Genomic DNA, 19,264 nt, shown 5'->3' on the forward strand with positions numbered 1-19,264 from the left:
AGAAATTACAATTAAAATGTAACTCACTGAAATAACTGAATACATCAAAAAACTGGTTCTTGTTAACAGTTTCTGCTACTACAAGAATTAGGCTGAATTCTTTGTTTAAATCATGAAATTAAGAAATATCATTATGCAAACAATACTTTTGACAAAATTTTAATTACTTTGGAATTAATTAAGGGCTGGTTTTGCTAACATGTTTTTGAATAGAGTCAAATAAGTACTTAAAAATGCTATTATTTTTCCTCCAAATGTTTATAATTAGTACAGAATTTATATTTGTTTATACATCAACAATAGAATTTAAGTTATGAAACAGTTACTGATTTCACCCTATAACAAAATATACTAACTAGGAATAGTCAAAATAAATTAAAAAATTAATTACATACATAAAACTAAGCACATAATTAGATCTGGTGTTATATTCTTTAAATCTGAAGGTCAACCTTTCTCTTTTATGAAAATTCAGATTATATTCATGTATGTTATTGGTAATTAGTCAAAAATGAAAAAATGAATTTTAAGGAGGCAGATGGCAAAATGAAGAGGAAAATTAAAAATATCCCAGCTTGCTTCATCTCAAGCTTTAAGTTCAGGTGGACCATTATGAGGACAGCTCCCCTTAACCACTATCACTGAAGTCAATAAACACCAGTGAATGCCCCAGAGTGTGAGATACTGAGGCTCATAGCTGGAGGTTGGTAGCTCATTGTGGCTCTTGGAGGTATGATGTTCCAATGGCTGGAATTTGGTGAGAACTCGATTCTCCGTGGGAGGACAGCTGTGTAAGTGCTGCATGGACAGATGAACAGATGAATCTGGCACTGCCTATTTGCTGGCATATGACATGGTGGAAGAAGTAGTGCTTTGTTTGCTGTGCCTCTTAGTGATGAGACAGGTGCCACTGTAGTGGAACTGTGTGCTGTTCATTGCAGAGGCAGCCTTCAGAGTTACCCACAAAAACAACCTGGTTTTGTTTTCATCTGGGAATTTTTGTGTGTAGTTCCTGAAGATGTGTTGCCTGCTGGCCAGCACTTAAGTGACGTGTTGTGCATGCCTTTTACATTGGTGGACTATATGTCCCAATTCAGCACAACCAATTTTCTGCCTGTGAAACATTCTGTGTTTGTAAATGAAACCAATTGTTATCATTCCAAGAACTCTGCAAGACAAATTGTAAGCTTCCAGTGAACAAACTGTATCCAGCACAGTTGATATTTCTAGTATTAGGCAAATTTCTTAAAATTTGCTTCTTAGCTTTTCATTTAATGTGTACTCTGAATATTTCCACAAATAATTCTTACCACATACAAATTTTTGCGTTGTTTCCTATTGTGAATGTATATTCTTGTTCCTCTTCCACCAGTTGGAAGTTTTACTGCAATTGATTGCTAGACCAACAGTTTTAGCTCATGGCAACTTTGAAATGTACTTCTATTTTTCATGACAGCACTTATAAGTAAAACCACTGCCTCTTCTTATAATTTGTAGTATACAATGAAACAGACATATTGTGTCATGTAGAGTTTGTTATTATAAAACAATATATTATTGTATGATGTGAAAAAGTAGGTTTAGTTTGTGAAGCACGGACCACTGCATGTAAACTGTACCTTCTGTCATTAGTATTCTTGATTTGTAAGTTAAGAATAATCATCGGTAAGTGGTTTACGTTGTGGCTTCAAAATAGTACTCCTGCAGCTTGAATCATTAGGAAATGTAATTATATATATCTGTTTGAGGCTGTCATATACGTAGTCAGTCGTAACTAATGGTCTAAATGTTCTACTTGTTTTCTAGGCCTCAGTGGCATAATGGGCCTGGGAATGATCTCACCTAATCCAGCATTTACTACCATGATGACAACATTTGGCCTTGCTGGTATTGTGGGTTACCACACAGTGTGGGGAGTAACACCTGCTCTTCATTCACCACTCATGTCTGTCACCAATGCCATCTCTGGCATCACAGCTGTGGGAGGTTTGCTGCTTATGGGTGGTGGGGTTATGCCGCAGAACACTGTGCAGGTGAGAACTTTTGTTGATTACTAGTGAGGAAGTGATAAAAATGAAAATTAGTGTAGTTTGAATAAAAATATCTATAATCACTGATGCATGTAGGAGTGTATAAATTCCCTTTTGAAACTGATAGGCTATCTGGAAATCACTGGGTAGATGATGAGTAGATTAGGAATCCATGTTGGGAGATAAATTGTTTTCATGCTATAGGAATTAAAACTATGTTTTACAAGGTGTGTCCAGAAAGTAAATGCCATTTCCTTCTACCAACACCGCAGCACTAGCATCACAGTTCTGCACATTCACACTCACCTCTGTGGTTCATTGTTTTTCCACTGATACCATGACAGCTAGATTGTGTTGTGTTTTCATTTTCAGTGATCGTTCAGAATGTTTAGCACAATATCTGAGCCCGGTGATTGTGAAATGCATTTCATAATATGGTTTTGAATACAAAGATGTTAAGCCCACTGTAATTCATCATCAGTTTGTAGAGATTTATGGTGAACAACAATCAATGGAATGGAGGCATTAATGATCCCCCAAAAAACAAAAGCTCAAAACAATGTTGTCACTTCAGAAAATCATGAGCACTGTGTTCTGGGACAGACAGGGCATTCTGTTTGTTGAGTTGCTTCTGAGAGGTGAAACTGTCAGTGCAGTGTGATACTGTGAAACATTGAGAGAACTTCGCACCTCCCCATTCTGCTAGTGTCAGTCAAAACCTTATTCAGCAATTTGGTTGGGAGCAGTTCAATCACCCACTGTACAACCCTGATCTCGTACCTCTGACTACCACTTGTTCTTGAACTTGAAGCGTGATTTTGGAGCAAGGCGTTTTGACTGTGATTGACACAAAAAAGGTGTTCGACATTGGCTGTCATGACTGGCAACATGTTTCTATGGAGAGGATGTAGAAAAGTTGGTTTCCTGCTATAACAAATGTCTGAACAATGGTGGCAACTATGTAGAAAAATAGTTTAGGATATGCTCTTTCTTGAAAAAATACATTTTGGTCTGAAAATATGTTTTTATGAGTTTATTACCAGAACTGTACTTAGTTTTCATAAGTACCTCATAAATTTGTCTGCATCTGCTGGGTGATGTAGTCTGACATAATAAATTACAAAATTTACAAGCAACTAATTAATTTGGAAAGAATGTCCAGTGCTGAGGTGTACTCAGATTGTACAAGACTGTACATTTATTGTCTTTTTCTTCACTGCTGTTGTGCATCCTATTCCACAGTAGCTGCAGTGTTCAATACTGCGTAATGTTATCACACAAGTTATCTGGGTATGAGTGTAGTAGTTACATTAGAATGTAATATGTGCAATATTGTTGTGCTGAGCACTGGAAAACACAGGATGGAATAAGTGGTAATTATCAACCTAACATTTTTTCTGTAGTATTGAAATAATATAAGGGAATACATATTTACTTCGCAAATTACATTGATGAAATATTCTTAGCTTATCAGTTGAGTAACAACATTATCTTGAAGCAACATTTTGGTTCTGCCTGAAAATAAGTAGCAAACCTGTCATAGCATTGCTTCAAAAAGTGCCTCAAAAAGATACTGCTGCTCAGATGATGAGATGAGTTTTCAACATGAAAATGGTTTTCTCTGGACAGAAGTTTATATGGTGACCATTACCTATCTAGTGTCATCTAAGCAAATGTGTTTTTAAGGGGATTTTCCATAAAAATTTGCTGAGTTTGGACAAATCCTTTTTCAAGCTAGAGTACACATGCACATGCACATATGTGTACACCAGTATGGGTGAAGTGTGCTGCATAAGTACAGTGTGATGAGACTGCAGTTCTGCAGCTTGACTGGGGATGGGTGGTTGTATCAGGTGTACTGGGCAAGGTGTGAATGGAGGCAGAGAGTGGGAGGAAGGGTTGGAAAAGCATTGCTGATAGCCACAAGCGAGACATCAGGAGCACAAGATAGAAATGCAGGAGGGAGAGGCAGAAAGTGCATGGGATAAGAATGGAAGGCAGCAGCAGCAGCAGTAGTGAGTCAGTGCAGTAAATGGTGATGGTGATGGTGATGTTGGTGATGTTGGTGATGTTGGTGATGATGGTGATGATGGTGATGATGGTGATGATGGTGATGATGATGGGGGTAGTGGATTGGGAGGAGGTGACACAACAGAGGAAGGGAAGACTGTCTGTTTGAAAAACTTTCCAGGACACTATCCATTCCATTCAACTGCTCCTCTAAGTTCTTTGCCACATCTGACACTATTACAATGTCAATGGACATTTTATTTCTTCTCCTTGAATTGTAATTCTCTTCCCAAATTTCTCTTTGGTTTTCTTCACACTTGTTTGATATACAGATTGAATAACATAGCGATAAACTACAGCCCTGCCTCACTCCCTTCTTAATAACAGCTTTCCTTTCATGTTCTTTAACTTACAATGATATCTGGTTTCTGTACAATTGTAGATAACCTTCCACACCCCATATTTTGTGCCTGGAATCTTCAGATTTCAAAGAGTAAATTACTGTCAACACTGTCAAAAGTTTTTTCTAAATCTAAAAAATGTTATGAATGTAGGTTAGTCTGTCGTCATTCTATCTCCTAAGCTATTTCATACAGTCAGTGTTGCCTCAAGTGCCCCTACACTTCACCAGGACTAAAACTAATATTCTTCAAAGTTAGCTTCTACCAGTTTTTAGAAACTTACATAAATAAGTCATGTTTGTATTCTAAAGCATATAAGTAGAAAAAAGCAACTATACCATGCAGTGTTGTCTGTAACACCTTAAATATAAACAATTAAATGAGCAAAGACAGTTATTGATCAGCAACTGAGTTAGAGATGCCTGCTGTGTTGGAGAGAAAGTGTTCCTGTTACCCTGATGAATGAAACAGTTTGGCATGTTTTCTGACTGAGATATTCTTGGATTTTATATACTGCTGTCTTACCTGATAAGTGAGAGCAAGATAGACAAAATGTGACAGAACTGTAGATGACAGGGGCACAGTCAGCTGTTGTAGATTGTTACAAATTGTTGCAGTTGACTGACAGGATGCAGTGCACCAAACTGCTTGTCAATGCAACTCTGGATAATAACAACTGGTAACAAGGTATGTAACTCAGAATCACCAACTTAGTAGTGGTACAGAAACCACTGCTTTGGACATTTCCCTCTGATCATCAATTTTACAGTGCAAAGAGATGGGCATAGGTGCAGGAACATTGTCATTAAATGTTTAAACTATGGGAAAAAATTCTGGGATCGTGACTTCTGGTGCACATTGACAAATAGTGAGGGCGGGGTACAACTGTATTGAAAACAATGTAATATGATGGCTCCTGCTTTCCTTTTAGGGCACCATTCAAGTAGAAGAAATCATCACTTCCATCCAAGTGCATATAATTTATCATGAAACCGATAGCTCTTTTTTCCACAAACTACAATTACTTGGAAGTCTGATGATAGCCATGTAAACCAAAATGCAGCAAATTAACCCAGTAGAACATGAGCAATATAGTGCTTTTCATTTATTATAACATTATTTCCATTAATAATCCCAGTCTATGAATTAATCAGTAGCAAAGAATGATTCTGAAATACCACAGATGTAATGCTGTATGAAAGCGAATGTCCTTTGGGTCCATGTTAACTGGAATTTAGTTCACATTCAATGTAGTAGCCCACTCGCTAAGAAGCAAAGAAGGTTCACTTTGTTATGTTCTTTTGTCTGCCACCCAGACCAGTGTTCTGTATATTGTTTGGTTATCATTATTTTTATTAATTATTATTGTAGCTTTTACCACCAGAACTGGTAAGACATACAACTATAATTAACACAAAATAAGCTGAACAGATTCTGCAATAAATAAAGGGCCTCACTGTCAATAATACACATTTTTTCAACTTACATGTGTATTGCACAAAATTGACTTTAACCATTACATGAGAGAGTTATGTCACATCTACTAAAAAGAGGTAAGAAATTTTGACTAAGTCCCTCTGATGTAAAGTAGAAACATAACTTACGTCACTCAAGTGGTGCATTATAACTACGCCGCCTAACTAGCATTGCTATTTTCTTGAAATGTGACTTCCATAACTCTTGACAACTGATTAGACATGTTGACATCAACCTCTATTACTAATTGCTACACCACCCAAAGAAACAATGTGTTCAATCCCAGTTTTGTAGTTGCATTGAAGATCAACAAGCCACAAAATGTAGCATCCAGTATTGTGCACTGTGTTTTCACTAACATATAATTATAAATAATATACACTTCTTGTGAGAGCACCTCAAACACACTATTTTGGATGATCCAGAAAAGTGTCTTTCCATTCAGTATCTATAATAATAATAATAATAATAACCACCTTCACACTAATTCCCTCTTAAGTTGTACTTCACCAGTCCTTGTGCTAAAAATCAACTCAGAGAAACAATTTACAGCAGGTGTTCTTGTCTCTTCTTCTGACATTACTCAAATCGAGTATGTTGCACAAATACATAATCTCATTATTATCCAAAAATTCATCTCGCATACTTTACAAACATGTCATACAAGTTCTTAGATTATCCATATTATTACATGAAGCATAGTTACTTTACAAATGCATAAATACATTAAATACAATTATATTAAATTGGCAGCCCTTACATTTTTGCAAGAAGCTGTTGCAGTGTCTGATGGTATTGCGAAAGGCTTGTTGCTACTCATCGTAAGTTAGCGATAAACAGAGTAGTGGTTACATGATTTGGCTGCCAGATGATGCCATCAGCTGATAAGGGATTATGTGACTCGTAAGACACCTTGGTTTCTTGTGCAATGCACAAATGCTACAGAAGTATAGTTCGGAATTTTAGGGTAGATGTCTTTGCGATACATTAACACTTTGCTGTCTGCACGTCTTGTACAAATTTATTCGTGTGGTGCAGGCAGCTCTAATTCAGATTACTTGGCTTGTTGCTGGCCTCTTGTCAGCTTTCCGTTGATGACAAGCTTCAGACACATTGACTTTTGTGCAGTTCAATTTTCTGAAAATCCTATATTTTGCCATATCATTCCACAAACTCGAATTTTCTTTTCAAGTAACTTCTCTGCAAGTTCTACACTGCTACAATAATTATCCAAGCAAAGGTGATGCCACTTTCCGTCAGAAGGTGTCAATAGTTCCAACACAGTTTTTGCTAAAGGCTGTCCAGCACTGGAATATATCTCAAATGAGGAAATGTATCCTGTATGCAAATCACACAGCATCCAAATTAGTATGCCGTATTTTGTAATTTTCGACAGATTGTAAACTTTAAAATTTAACTGTCCACGCCATGGTCTCATTCTTTCGTCAGTTGAGATGTTTTGACTTAGATTAAATGTTTCTTTAAACTTTTTGGAAAAATAATCAATTACAAATTGCATTGTGACAAGCCGGTCTGCATTATCGGGTTTATTGTTGCTGTCGGAAAAATGTATAAATGATAATATTTGTCTGAATCAGTTGCGGGACATCGTTTTGTGAAATATCAGTGTGTCTATCAACAGATTCGTTGACCAATAACCATTGATCCTTGCTCTTTTTACAATTCTCATAAGGATAGCAAGCCCAAATCAATTTCTAAGTTCGGATCCTGTAACGTCAACAAATTTGGTATTTTTTAAATCCAGTTTCCTTCTATTGCAATTTTGACTGTAGTACTTGTTGGTTTCATTGCTAATACATTCAAATAGATCATTCCCAGTATATAATCCTACGATATCCTTGACACACTGTGTATTTTCGGAAATACATTTGGACCTGGGGATTCTTCAAATTTATTATTGGTTCTCGGTAAATCAAAGTCTGACCACTGTGTACTGTCTTCTTCATCTGATTCAGCTGAATCATTTGGCAACCGTGGTGTTCGCCAAATTCTTCTTGGATTTAATTTCACTATCTTCCTACGATTCTGCTTCACTTTCATTTTTTTGATATCCAATGTCTTCTTCCCAACCAGCCATGTCGTCCAGAACGTCGGACAAGATGTCCACGCATTCATCGTAAATAATCTTATTGTCTCTTTCATCCGCCATGATGAAATGGCACAAGTACTTATAAAAACAAAAAACTTGTTGAAATCTGTAACTTATTGTTACCTAAACAGAACACCAACAGAATGCAAAAGATACTAAATTGCTGTCACCGGCCACTGCGCGATACTACGCTCACGACACCACTGTGGTGTCGCCGGCCACTGAGCAATACTGTTGAGATGATACCACAGTGCTGTCACTGGCTGTTGACCACTATTTCGCATACGACACCACTGTGGTGTCGCCAGATGGCATAGTTTTAAGAGGTAACCTGTACCTTCCGCAAGATATTGCAACACTCCATCTCCCCTGATACTCCACATGCATGAGAGTGCTCTTTGTGTGCTTTGTGTGTGTGTGTTGGTGTGGGGGGCGAGGGGGGGGGGAGGGGGGGGAGGCATGTGTGTGCATGTGCATGTACCAATATTTACTGGGCTTGGACCTATTTTAGTACATCTGGGACACCATCAAGCAAAAAGTTTGCTTGTTGGATTCAGTTATAAGTATGTAAGTCCATGAGTTGTGAACAACAGTTAAGGAATTGTGCTCGAGGATGACTCCCCAATGCCTTATACATCTCACTGACTTTACTCTAAGCTATGTCAATGCTGCCTTCAGACATACAAATACATCTTGCAGATAGAGTGGAGCCCAAGCCATCAAAATAGATTTAAGATATCCAGAGAGATGACGCTTAATTTCTTGCCATATTTTAAATAGTATCTGTTATAACATGCCCAACAATTTTAATTTTTTTCCCTCCCCACTATCATTCATCATTTGATTTATGTTTCTCATTATCGTCTCTCATTAAACCATTTCAGTAAGTGTATGTTATCAATGCATTTGTTTAATGAGTTATCTGAAACAAAATTTCAGGCATAAAGTAAAGTATGTAAAATTAGTAAGTAAATGTGAGATAGTTATTAAAATTGTTGTTACTGTTGATCTTATTTTCTAGACTTTGGCAGCAGCTGCAGCATTTGTTTCCTTCATTAATGTTTATGGTGGCTTCCTGGTAACTAAGAGGATGCTGGATATGTTTAAGAGGTGTGTATCACTTATTGAGAGCTGTGAAATGTAAGTAAATATAATTAGAAAATTCCATAAATAAAAAGATAGATTCACAAGGAAGAAGAACCAGTTGTCAAGGCCAACAATAGGAGAAATAAGTATGAAGTTGTGAGTTTTTGAAACCTCTGTTCTTTCTTCACCAGCTTTGGAGAAGAGGAGATAGTAAGATCACCAAGAGCATTAAAGGATAAGGCAGACATTGTGGTTGACATTCCAATACTTATGTAGCCCCCTTCTGGACGCTTAGTATCAATTAAAGTTTTCCTGCTTTCCATTGACTAATTTAGTTATTTCTGTGTCATTTTGTTAAATTTTGTTTCCTTTACGATAATTTTAATTTCTATTTTTCCTTAATTTTCAGTTATTTTCACACTCAGATCTTCTATTCTAGCTTTTTAAATTTTCATTTATAGAATTTCTTATGATGGGCACTTACATTTTGTTGTAGTTACATAATTTCCTTAGTCCTGTTGTGTATCTTCCTTTGCCCTGGTTCTTTGTTAATTTTTCTGTTCAACCCCTGTGTAGTATAATTATCTCCCAAACTGTTCTGCTTTGCTAGATGAAAGAACCTATGACTGTTACAAATATAGTTTCATTGTCCTTTGGTTAGCAGAAACAGGCAACAACTCATTTCACACTACTTCCTGCATTTGTGATGTCATTTTGACATTACATGTTATATCAATGACAGTGTGATTGGTTATCAACTTTGTGACAAGGAAGAATATGAATGTTATTGTTCTTTGTTTCACCCAAAGCAATTTAAGCTGTCCTCTTAGATTCGTCCTAATCAAACACTCAGAAATCACCACACATTCGGATACAAGAGCCAGAAATTTGTAAGAAGAGATAATATGAATTTTATTGCAGCTTGTTGTAGTCACAGCATTTAAAGCTGTGCTCTTAGATTCCCGCCTAACCACCCTCTCAGAATTTGCCACATATTCATAAACAAACAGTGAGATATTTGTGACAGGGAGGAATGTTAATGTTATTGCTACTCGATTCACTCACAGCAGTTTAAGCTGTTCTCTTTGGTTCATGCCTAACCATACACTTGGAAGTCACCATGCATTTGGAAACAAAGAGCCAAATATTTGTGAGAAGGAAGACAATGAATTTTATTGCTGCTCATTTCAGTCATGATAAATTAAGCTGACCTCTGAGCTTCTTGACGAACCACATACTCCGAAATTGCTAACTATTTGTTTCCTCCTTCATTCTCTAATTAGGCAGAAATCTAAATGACACTGATATGGAAGATGTTTTGATTATGAATCAAAGACGCTATCCCTATACCACGGGTACATCATTATTAAAATAAAAAATTAAAAAAACAGCGATAGTTCATGTATACATGCTGACGTCGCAAGCTGAAGATGAACAGATAGAGAAAGTGTATGAGGATATTGAAAGGGTAATGCAGTATGTAAAGGGGGACGAAAATCTAATAGTCATGGGCGACTGGAATGCAGTTGTAGGGGAAGGAGTAGAAGAAAAGGTTACAGGAGAATATGGGCTTGGGACAAGGAATGAAAGAGGAGAAAGACTAATTGAGTTCTGTAACAAGTTTCAGCTAGTAATAGCGAATACCCTGTTCAAGAATCACAAGAGGAGGAGGTATACTTGGAAAAGGCCAGGAGATACGGGAAGATTTCAATTAGATTACATCATGGTCAGACAGAGATTCCAAAATCAGATACTGGATTGTAAGGTGTACCCAGGACAGGAGCAGATATAGACTCAGATCACAATATAGTAGTGATGAAGAATAGGCTGAAGTTCAAGACATTAGTCAGGAAGAATCAATACGCATAGAAGTGGGATACGGAAGTACTAAGGAATGACGAGATACGTTTCAAGTTCTCTAACGCTATAGATACAGCAATAAGGAATAGCGCAGTAGGCAGTAGAGTTGAAGAGGAATGGACATCTCTAAAAAGGGCCATCACAGAAGTTGGGAAGGAAAACATAGGTACAAATAAGGTAGCTGCGAAGAAACCGTGGGTAACAGAAGAAATACTTCAGTTGATTGATGAAAGGAGGAAGTACAAACATGTTCCGGGAAAATCAGGAATACAGAAATACAAGTTACTGAGGAATGAAATAAATAGGAAGTGCAGGGAAGCTAAGACGAAATGGCTGCAGGAAAAATGTGAAGACATCGAAAAAGATATGATTGTCGGAAGGACAGACTCGGCATACAGGAAAGTCAAAACAACCTTTGGTGACATTGAAAGCAACGGTGGTAACATTAAGAGTGCAACGGGAATTCCACTGTTAAATGCAGAGGAGAGAGCAGATAGGTGGAAAGAATACATTGAAAGCCTCTATGAGGGTGAAGATTTGTCTGATGTGATAGAAGAAGAAACAGGAGTCGATTTAGAAGAGATAGGGGATCCAGTATTAGAATCGGAATTTAAAAGAGCTTTGGAGGACTTACGGTCAAATAAGGCAGAAGGGATAGATAACATTCCATCAGAATTTCTAAAATTACTAGGGGAAGTGGCAACAAAACGACTATTCACATTGGTGTGTAGAATATATGAGTCTGGCGATATACCATCTGACTTTCGGAAAAGCATCATCCACACAATTCGGAAGACGGCAAGAGCTGACAAGTGCGAGAATTATCGCACAATCAGCTTAACAGCTCATGCATCGAAGCTGCTTACAAGAATAATATACAGAAGAATGGAAAAGAAAATTGAGAATGCGCTAGGTGACGATCAGTTTGGCTTTAGGAAAAGTAAAGGGACAAGAGAGGCAATTCTGACGTTACGGCTAATAATGGAAGCAAGGCTAAAGAAAAATCAAGACGCTCTCATAGGATTTGTCGACCTGGAAAAAGCGTTTGACAATATAAAATGGTGCAAGCTGTTAGAGATTCTGAAAAAAGTAGGGGTAATCTATAGGGAGAGACGGGTCATGTACATTATGTACAACAACCAAGAGGGAATAATAAGAGTGGACGATCAAGAACGAAGTGCTCGTATTAAGAAGTGTGTAAGACAAGGCTGTAGCCTTTCACCCCTACTCTTCAATCTGTACATCGAGGAAGCAATGATAGAAATAAAAGAAAGGTTCAGGAGTGGAATTAAAATACAAGGTGAAAGTATATCAATGATACGATTCACTGATGACATTGCTATCCTGAGGGAAAGTGAAGAAGAATTAAATGATCTGCTGAACGGAATGAACAGTCTAATGAGTACAAAGTATGGTTTGAGAGTAAATCGGAGAAAGACGAAGGTAATGAGAAGTAGTAGAAATGAGAACAGCGAGAAACTTAACATCAGGATTGATGGTCACGAAGTCAATGAAGTTAAGGAATTCTGCTACCTAGGCAGTAAAATAACCAATGACGGACGGAGCAAGGAGGACATCAAAAGCAGACTCGCTATTGCAAAAAAGGCATTTCTGGCCAAGAGAAGTCTACTAATATCAAATACCGGCCTTAATTTGAGGAAGAAATTTCTGAGGATGTACGTCTGGAGTACAGCATTGTATGGTAGTGAAACATGGACTGTGGGAAAACCGGAACAGAAGAGAATCGAAGCATTTGAGATGTGGTGCTATAGACGAATGTTGAAAATTAGGTGGACTATTAGATTGTAGAACATTCCAGCTGTTACCAGTTTACAAGCACAACAAAATGAAATGTTAGATGAGTATGACCAACAGCAATAACATTACAATAGTCACACAAATAATGGATGACATACAATACAATCATGTAGGTAAGCCAACATGAGTAGCAACAATTTGAAATAAAACAGAAGCTAATATTACAATTTTTCTTTATGTTTTTATTTAAGAACTTAATGGTATAATATCAGACTGTATAACAGCTCAGCTTGAAGTGGATGTGCGAGGACACAACATCTTAGTGTCTTGTGGTTGAGGATGTAGAGTTAGGATCATTAGTTGACAAAAACTGATGCTTAGGCAATTGTAATGCTGAAACAATGATCATGCTATTTTGGAATTGATGGATTCCATTTGGACATGTATTTATATGAAATGCAATGTGAACATGTAAACAGCATGGAAATGTAGAACTATGTATAACAAAGTAAGCATGTTGAAATGGCCACGAAACCCAAACATTCAACTTTCATAGGGTTAACCACTGTGTAATGTATATGCACAGGTATCTATATTCAATGCGAGAAGTTAAATTTACTGTGCCCATGATGTGGAATGCACGGGAAGAAGCATGGTTGTGCTGTGAGAAAATTTTAAAGTCAGTCAGATGAATAGGATAAAGTACTAATGTTGGCAAATGAAAAGTACCAATGCACTATACATCTTCTGTAATTAAAGGAGCTGCACAGCAAAGCAGATACACCCTGGTGGTGGCCTGCGAAAACAGTGGCTCCATCTCTTGGGGTCAAGTGAATCTATAGAAGAAACCTGGCAAGGCAGCCACATCAGATCGGCCCATGAAAATGGTGGCACCATCTAACAGGGTGGAAAATGCTGACGTACATTCAGCTATAATAGCTGCATCATATATAGCTCTCAAATTCTAGATGATTATGGCCAATCTTAGATCAATTGGTTCAACCCGAGATACATTTCGTGTAGTGTCTTCAAATAAATGTAAGAACCTGTTCCTACTGAAAAACTCCTGTTCATTAAGTAATTGATGTGACTGACAAATTCGGTGTGTACATGTTTTAAATTCTTCTAAAATGTCTAACAAATGACTGTGAGGGGTGACAATGAAACCTCGAGTCCTTCAGCTATCAGCAGCAAGCTATGCTTCTTCATTTTAGAATGCTGTCACAGAGCACTGGTGTTACTGGGATACAAGTGTTGTCTGTATCGAGTACTGAAATCTCTCCCCATCTTACCAATACATAAATTATCACAATCTTCACATTGTATGTTATGTACATCAGGTTCATTAAAAATACTCTTGATGTCTGTCCTATGTTGTGCCTTCATCACATGTGTAAATTTCCTCTTATTTTAATGAGAGGAAACGTGTACGGTACTTGTGTGTACTAGTTAATGAAACCCTTGATATAATTGGAAAGGATTTATTGATCCATGATGTGATTTCCATGGTGAGTTTGTGGAATTAATTGAATTACTAGAACTGTGCCTTTACATTCAGTGACAGTATATGCTCACAGCCAAATGGTTTAGCAAAGAGTAATTCACTTGCTTGCACCCTGGCAGAGCTTTTTGTCAATAATTTGGAATACGTGCTTTTTGAATCACACTCAAGAGTTCATACCAAAAATGAAAACATATCATCATTCTGTAGATGGCATATTCTATTGTATTGAGGATGTGACAAGGTCATTTATAGTTTATGTGCCCATTTTAGTTCCATGCTCTAAAATATTAAATTTATTTTCAAAGTGGAAGTGAATGATTCACTAAATTTCTGCAATCTCTCTATTACCAAGAAAGACAATTAATCTTACTTCTGGAGTATTTCATAAACCCACTTGCACTGATCTTATAATTAATGAAGATTCATGTCATCTGAGCACCTACAAATGGACATATTTGCATTCTATAATACACAGAATTTTGATGTTGGATAGAAATGAGGAGACAACATACAATGAATTGCAGACTATTGTTCAAGTAGGTGTAGCAAATGAGTATAAATCTAAAAGTATTTGTAAATTGTTTTACTCTATACAGAAGAAGAAATCCAGGGTAGCCCAAAACAGGGAAAGGAGGTCATTTTCTTAGTCTATCCAAGAATGGCATCCACTGTGATAAGATTGTGATAGTTTTGAAAATGGTAGCCAAAAACAGGGAAAAAAGGTCATTTCCTTAGGCTATCAAAGAAATGACACTCAATGTGATAAAATTGAGATAGTTTTGAAAAGGAATAATCTCAGTGTTTTGTTGAAAATGAAAGGCTCTTTATATATACAATTAAGGCATGACGTAGGACAGAAACCATGAAGTATTTTTAAAACCAGGTGTGTATAAGATACAATGTGGAGATTGCAATAATTTCTATATTGGTAAGATGGGGAGAGATTTCATTACTAGATACAGACAGCACTCATATACCAGTAATGCCAGTGCTCTGGGATAGCATTTGAAAACTAAGAAGCAGGGCTTGTTACCAGTAGCAGAAGGACTTGAGGTTTTGCACATCAACTCTCACAGTCATTTGTTAAACATTTTGGAAGAATTTGAAATATATACACATTGAATCTTGTCAGTCACATTGGTTATTTAATGAGCAGGAGTTTTTCAGTAGGAACTGGTTTTTAGATTCATTTGAAGACACTATACGAAACGTATCTCGGATTTGACCCAATCAATCTAAGATTGCTTAGATTAGCCATAATCACCTAGAATTTGTGAGCTATACACAATGTAACCATTATAGCTGAATGTATGTCAGTATCTTCAGCCATGTTACATGGTGCCATCATCTTCATGGACTAAACTGATGTAGCTTCTTGCGAGGCTTCCTCTATAGAGTCACTTGACCCCAAGAGATGGACCCACTGTTCTCGCAGGCTGCCACCATAGTGTATCTGATCCTTTAATAACAGATGATGCGTAGTGCATCGGTATTTTGCATTTGCAAACATTAGTCCTTTATGCTATTCATATGACTGACTTAAATATTTTATCATGACACATCCATGCTTCCTACCACACATTCCACATCTTGGGCACAGTAAGTTTAACTTCTCGCATTGAATATAGATACCCGTGCATGCACATTACACTGTGGTTAACCTAATGAAAGTTGAATGTTTGGGTTCCGCGGCCATTTCAACATGCTTACTTTGTTATACATAGTTCTACATTAGCATACTGTTTACATGTTCACATTGCATTTCATACAAATACATGTCCAAATGGAATCCATCAATTCCAAAATAGCATGATCATTGTTTCAGCATTACAATTGCCTAAGCATCAGTTTTTGTCAACTAATGATCTTAATCTGCATCCTCAACCACAAGATGCTAAGATGTTGTGTCCTCACACACGCACTTCACGCTGAGCTGTTATACAGTCTGATACTATACCTTTATGTTCTTAAATATAAAATAAAGAAAAATTGTATTATTAGCTTCAGTTTTATTTCAAATTGTTGCTACTCATGTTTGCTTACCTAAATGATTGTATTGTATGTCATCCATTATTTGTGTGGCTATTGTAATGTTATTGTTGTTGGTCATACTCATCTAACATTTCATTTTGTTGTGCTTGTAAGCTGGTAACAGCTGGACTGTTCTACAATCTAATAGTACACCATTAAGTAAAAAAAAAAAATACAAAAATCCCTTCTATTGTATAACTGTTCCTTTTCAATTCAAGTTGTTGCCAATAACCAAGGCTCACCTAAATGATTCTGTTATATGTCATCTATGATATTTTCATCTTTTCTAATATGACTACATTTGTGATACTTATGTAATGCTTAATTTAGTGATTGACGTAAACTTATTCTTTGACAACTTGTACATCAGTTTCATGTTTATGTTGTACCACTGCAGTTATTGGTTGCAAATATGTCTTCCGTTTTCATTATTGACTAATGGCTACCTCTGTAACATTGTTCATGATGCTTCCTAATAACATGCATTTCATGCTGTCAATATATGAGTTTCTCCTCTATAAAAGTAGCATAAATGTATCTTTGTCATGGTGTTCACAAGGTTCTGACATGTAGTTAATCGCAATGCATAGTTGTTTGTGAGTTTACTCTTTGACTTCCTTTTATGGTTAATGCTAAACCAACTAATGGCCTTCATTTGCTTATTTGATAACTTAAAAGTCTCTGGACCAAAGACAACAACAACAACAACAACAACAACAACAACAATCTTCACATTCATTTCAGCACTGGTTCCTTTCGAACAGACAGTGGCACTGTCAAATATGCCTACATGAGATGAGATCTGTCTTATATTCAGTCTGTGTGTTCACTTTCATGCACTGTGTACTAAAGTTTAATTTAAATTTAATTACAATACTACTTGAAATTTATGTATATTGAATACTAAGACGCATACTCACATTATTATGCATATATTTGCTATCATTAATTTCCTTGTACAGTTTATTCTACAGCCTCAGTCTTTCATAAAAAAATTGTGCAATCAAGATCTTTCTATGTTTCAAAGTTGTGTCATTAAAGGATTTGGCATATAATTGGTTTTTTATTTTACAGTCCACAGAAGGGTTTAGCTAAATCAGTTTCCAGTCACACACAATGATTATTAAGTTTATCAAATCAACGTAATTCTTCAAATTACTTTTTATGCAGTGTTTATGCAGGCACTCATCATGAGAAAAGTTTTTTTTCTTTTTTTGGTACATTCAAGCACCTCACCTGCCACCCTTCAATACAAAATCCTCCACTATTGATCTGTTTAGTTACCTGCCTCTGAACAGGTCAACCATATCTTGACAGTTGTAGAGTACTTCTTCATTTGTTCAAGATATTAAAACAAACGCTGGTAGTAAAAAAAATGCATTGCAATGTGTGTATGTTGCTGAATGGTGAATGACAGCGTAATAGTAATAGTAGTAGAATTAGTAGTGGTAATAGTATATTCTGACCTTATTTTAAGTTGCTTGAGTTAAATATGAGTCAATCACATACCTGTTAATATGTCTAATTTTCATTTTTATCAACAATGCAAGTACTGGGCTTTCTGCTTCCAGAATCTGTATGGCAGCATTGTCACACACTCCTGTCTTCATTATTACTGAGAAATGTCACTACATTGAAAATGCGTTTGTGTACAGTATAGGAATGATAATGTGTTCTTCTCAGATGAACAGCACATGTAAGGTAATTGTATGCTTACAGGCAGGTTGCTGTTTGCATGATTCTAATTTCTTCATTACAATACTCAGTTGATTTTCAGTCTAATAATGTAAGTCATGGCACATCTTCATCCTCCTTTCCAATGCACTCTCTCTCTCTGTCTCTCTCCATTATTCTTTCCTTCTTCTTGTTTGACTTGCTTACTGTTTTATAAAGGTTATAAAACTTTATACTCATTTGTGGCCTGTTTCTTGTTTTTAAATATTTATTTGTTCCAGTTTGCTTTCACTTCATATTGTGGGATTTGCACAGTATTGTGCACCTGCTTTGCTGGGCGGTAACATGCTCGCTTCCCATGCAAGTGTGCCGTTGTGCCCGGGTTCGATTCCCAGCCAGGTTGGAGATTTTCTCCATTCGGGGACTGGGTGTTGTGCTGTCCTCATCATTTCATCCTCATCACTGGTGTGGAAGTCACCCAGTGTGGTGTTGGCTGAAATAAGACTTGCATTTGGTTTCCGAATTTCCCCGGATGGGGCCCTCTGTCCAATGATGCCATATGCTCATTTCATTTCATTTTTGCTTAATATGACTGATGGAAAACCTGAGAAGAGTGTTTGCAACAGATCCATTGGAAATGGCTGAAAAGTCACATCACATCCACTGATTTTGCAGATCTCATTTTGTACCTATTGCTGAACACAAATTATTGATAAGGCATAAATTTTCTGTCAGTTCTGAAGTCACAATAAGTGTGTTGAAGTAGTAGAAATAACAATGTTACTCTTGATGATGGTGGAAAGTAAATAGATCACTGTTTCATATTAATGCAAGTGTTGTCATTTTATAATTCATTTGTCGCATCTGTATAGGCCGAGTGATCCTCCAGAATACAATTACCTGTATGCCATCCCCGGGGCATCATTCCTTGGCTTGTATGCTTTGGGTGCTGCGCAAGGTTATCCAGAGGTTCACCAAATGGCGTACCTACTTTCATCACTGTGCTGTGTTGGAGCCTTGGCTGGTCTCAGTTCTCAGACTACATCTCGTGTTGGCAATAATCTTGGAATTGTAAGTATTTACGTAGGCCTCAGTAAATTATCCAGATTATGTATTACTACCTCCCCTACTACAAACACACACATGCGCGCACACACACACACACACACACACACACACACACACACACACACACTCATATATGTCATTGATATACCTTTTATTCTTGTATTGCATTAGGCATATCATATATGTCATTCATATATAGGCAATGGCCATCACTGTTCTCTGATGGCATGGAGAGTAAGGGATTGTTTCTTGGTCT

At 36.9% G+C, this 19,264-nt stretch overlaps 1 protein-coding gene across 2 annotated transcripts in view; it reads left to right on the forward strand.

Annotated features, from left to right (window-relative positions):
- The window catches only part of LOC126163119 (NAD(P) transhydrogenase, mitochondrial-like), a 280,298-nt gene that overhangs the window by 221,286 nt on the left and 39,748 nt on the right, over positions 1–19,264 (forward strand). For both annotated transcript variants that reach the window (XM_049920042.1, XM_049920043.1), the window contains exons 9-11: positions 1,807–2,033; positions 9,049–9,137; positions 18,813–19,011. In XM_049920042.1, the coding sequence (XP_049775999.1) occupies positions 1,807–2,033; positions 9,049–9,137; positions 18,813–19,011 (515 nt within the window). The remainder of the gene's footprint in view (positions 1–1,806; positions 2,034–9,048; positions 9,138–18,812; positions 19,012–19,264) is intronic.

The sequence above is a fragment of the Schistocerca cancellata genome, chromosome 2 (genome assembly GCF_023864275.1).
Source record: "Schistocerca cancellata isolate TAMUIC-IGC-003103 chromosome 2, iqSchCanc2.1, whole genome shotgun sequence".
NCBI classification, from domain to species: Eukaryota; Metazoa; Arthropoda; class Insecta; order Orthoptera; family Acrididae; genus Schistocerca; species Schistocerca cancellata.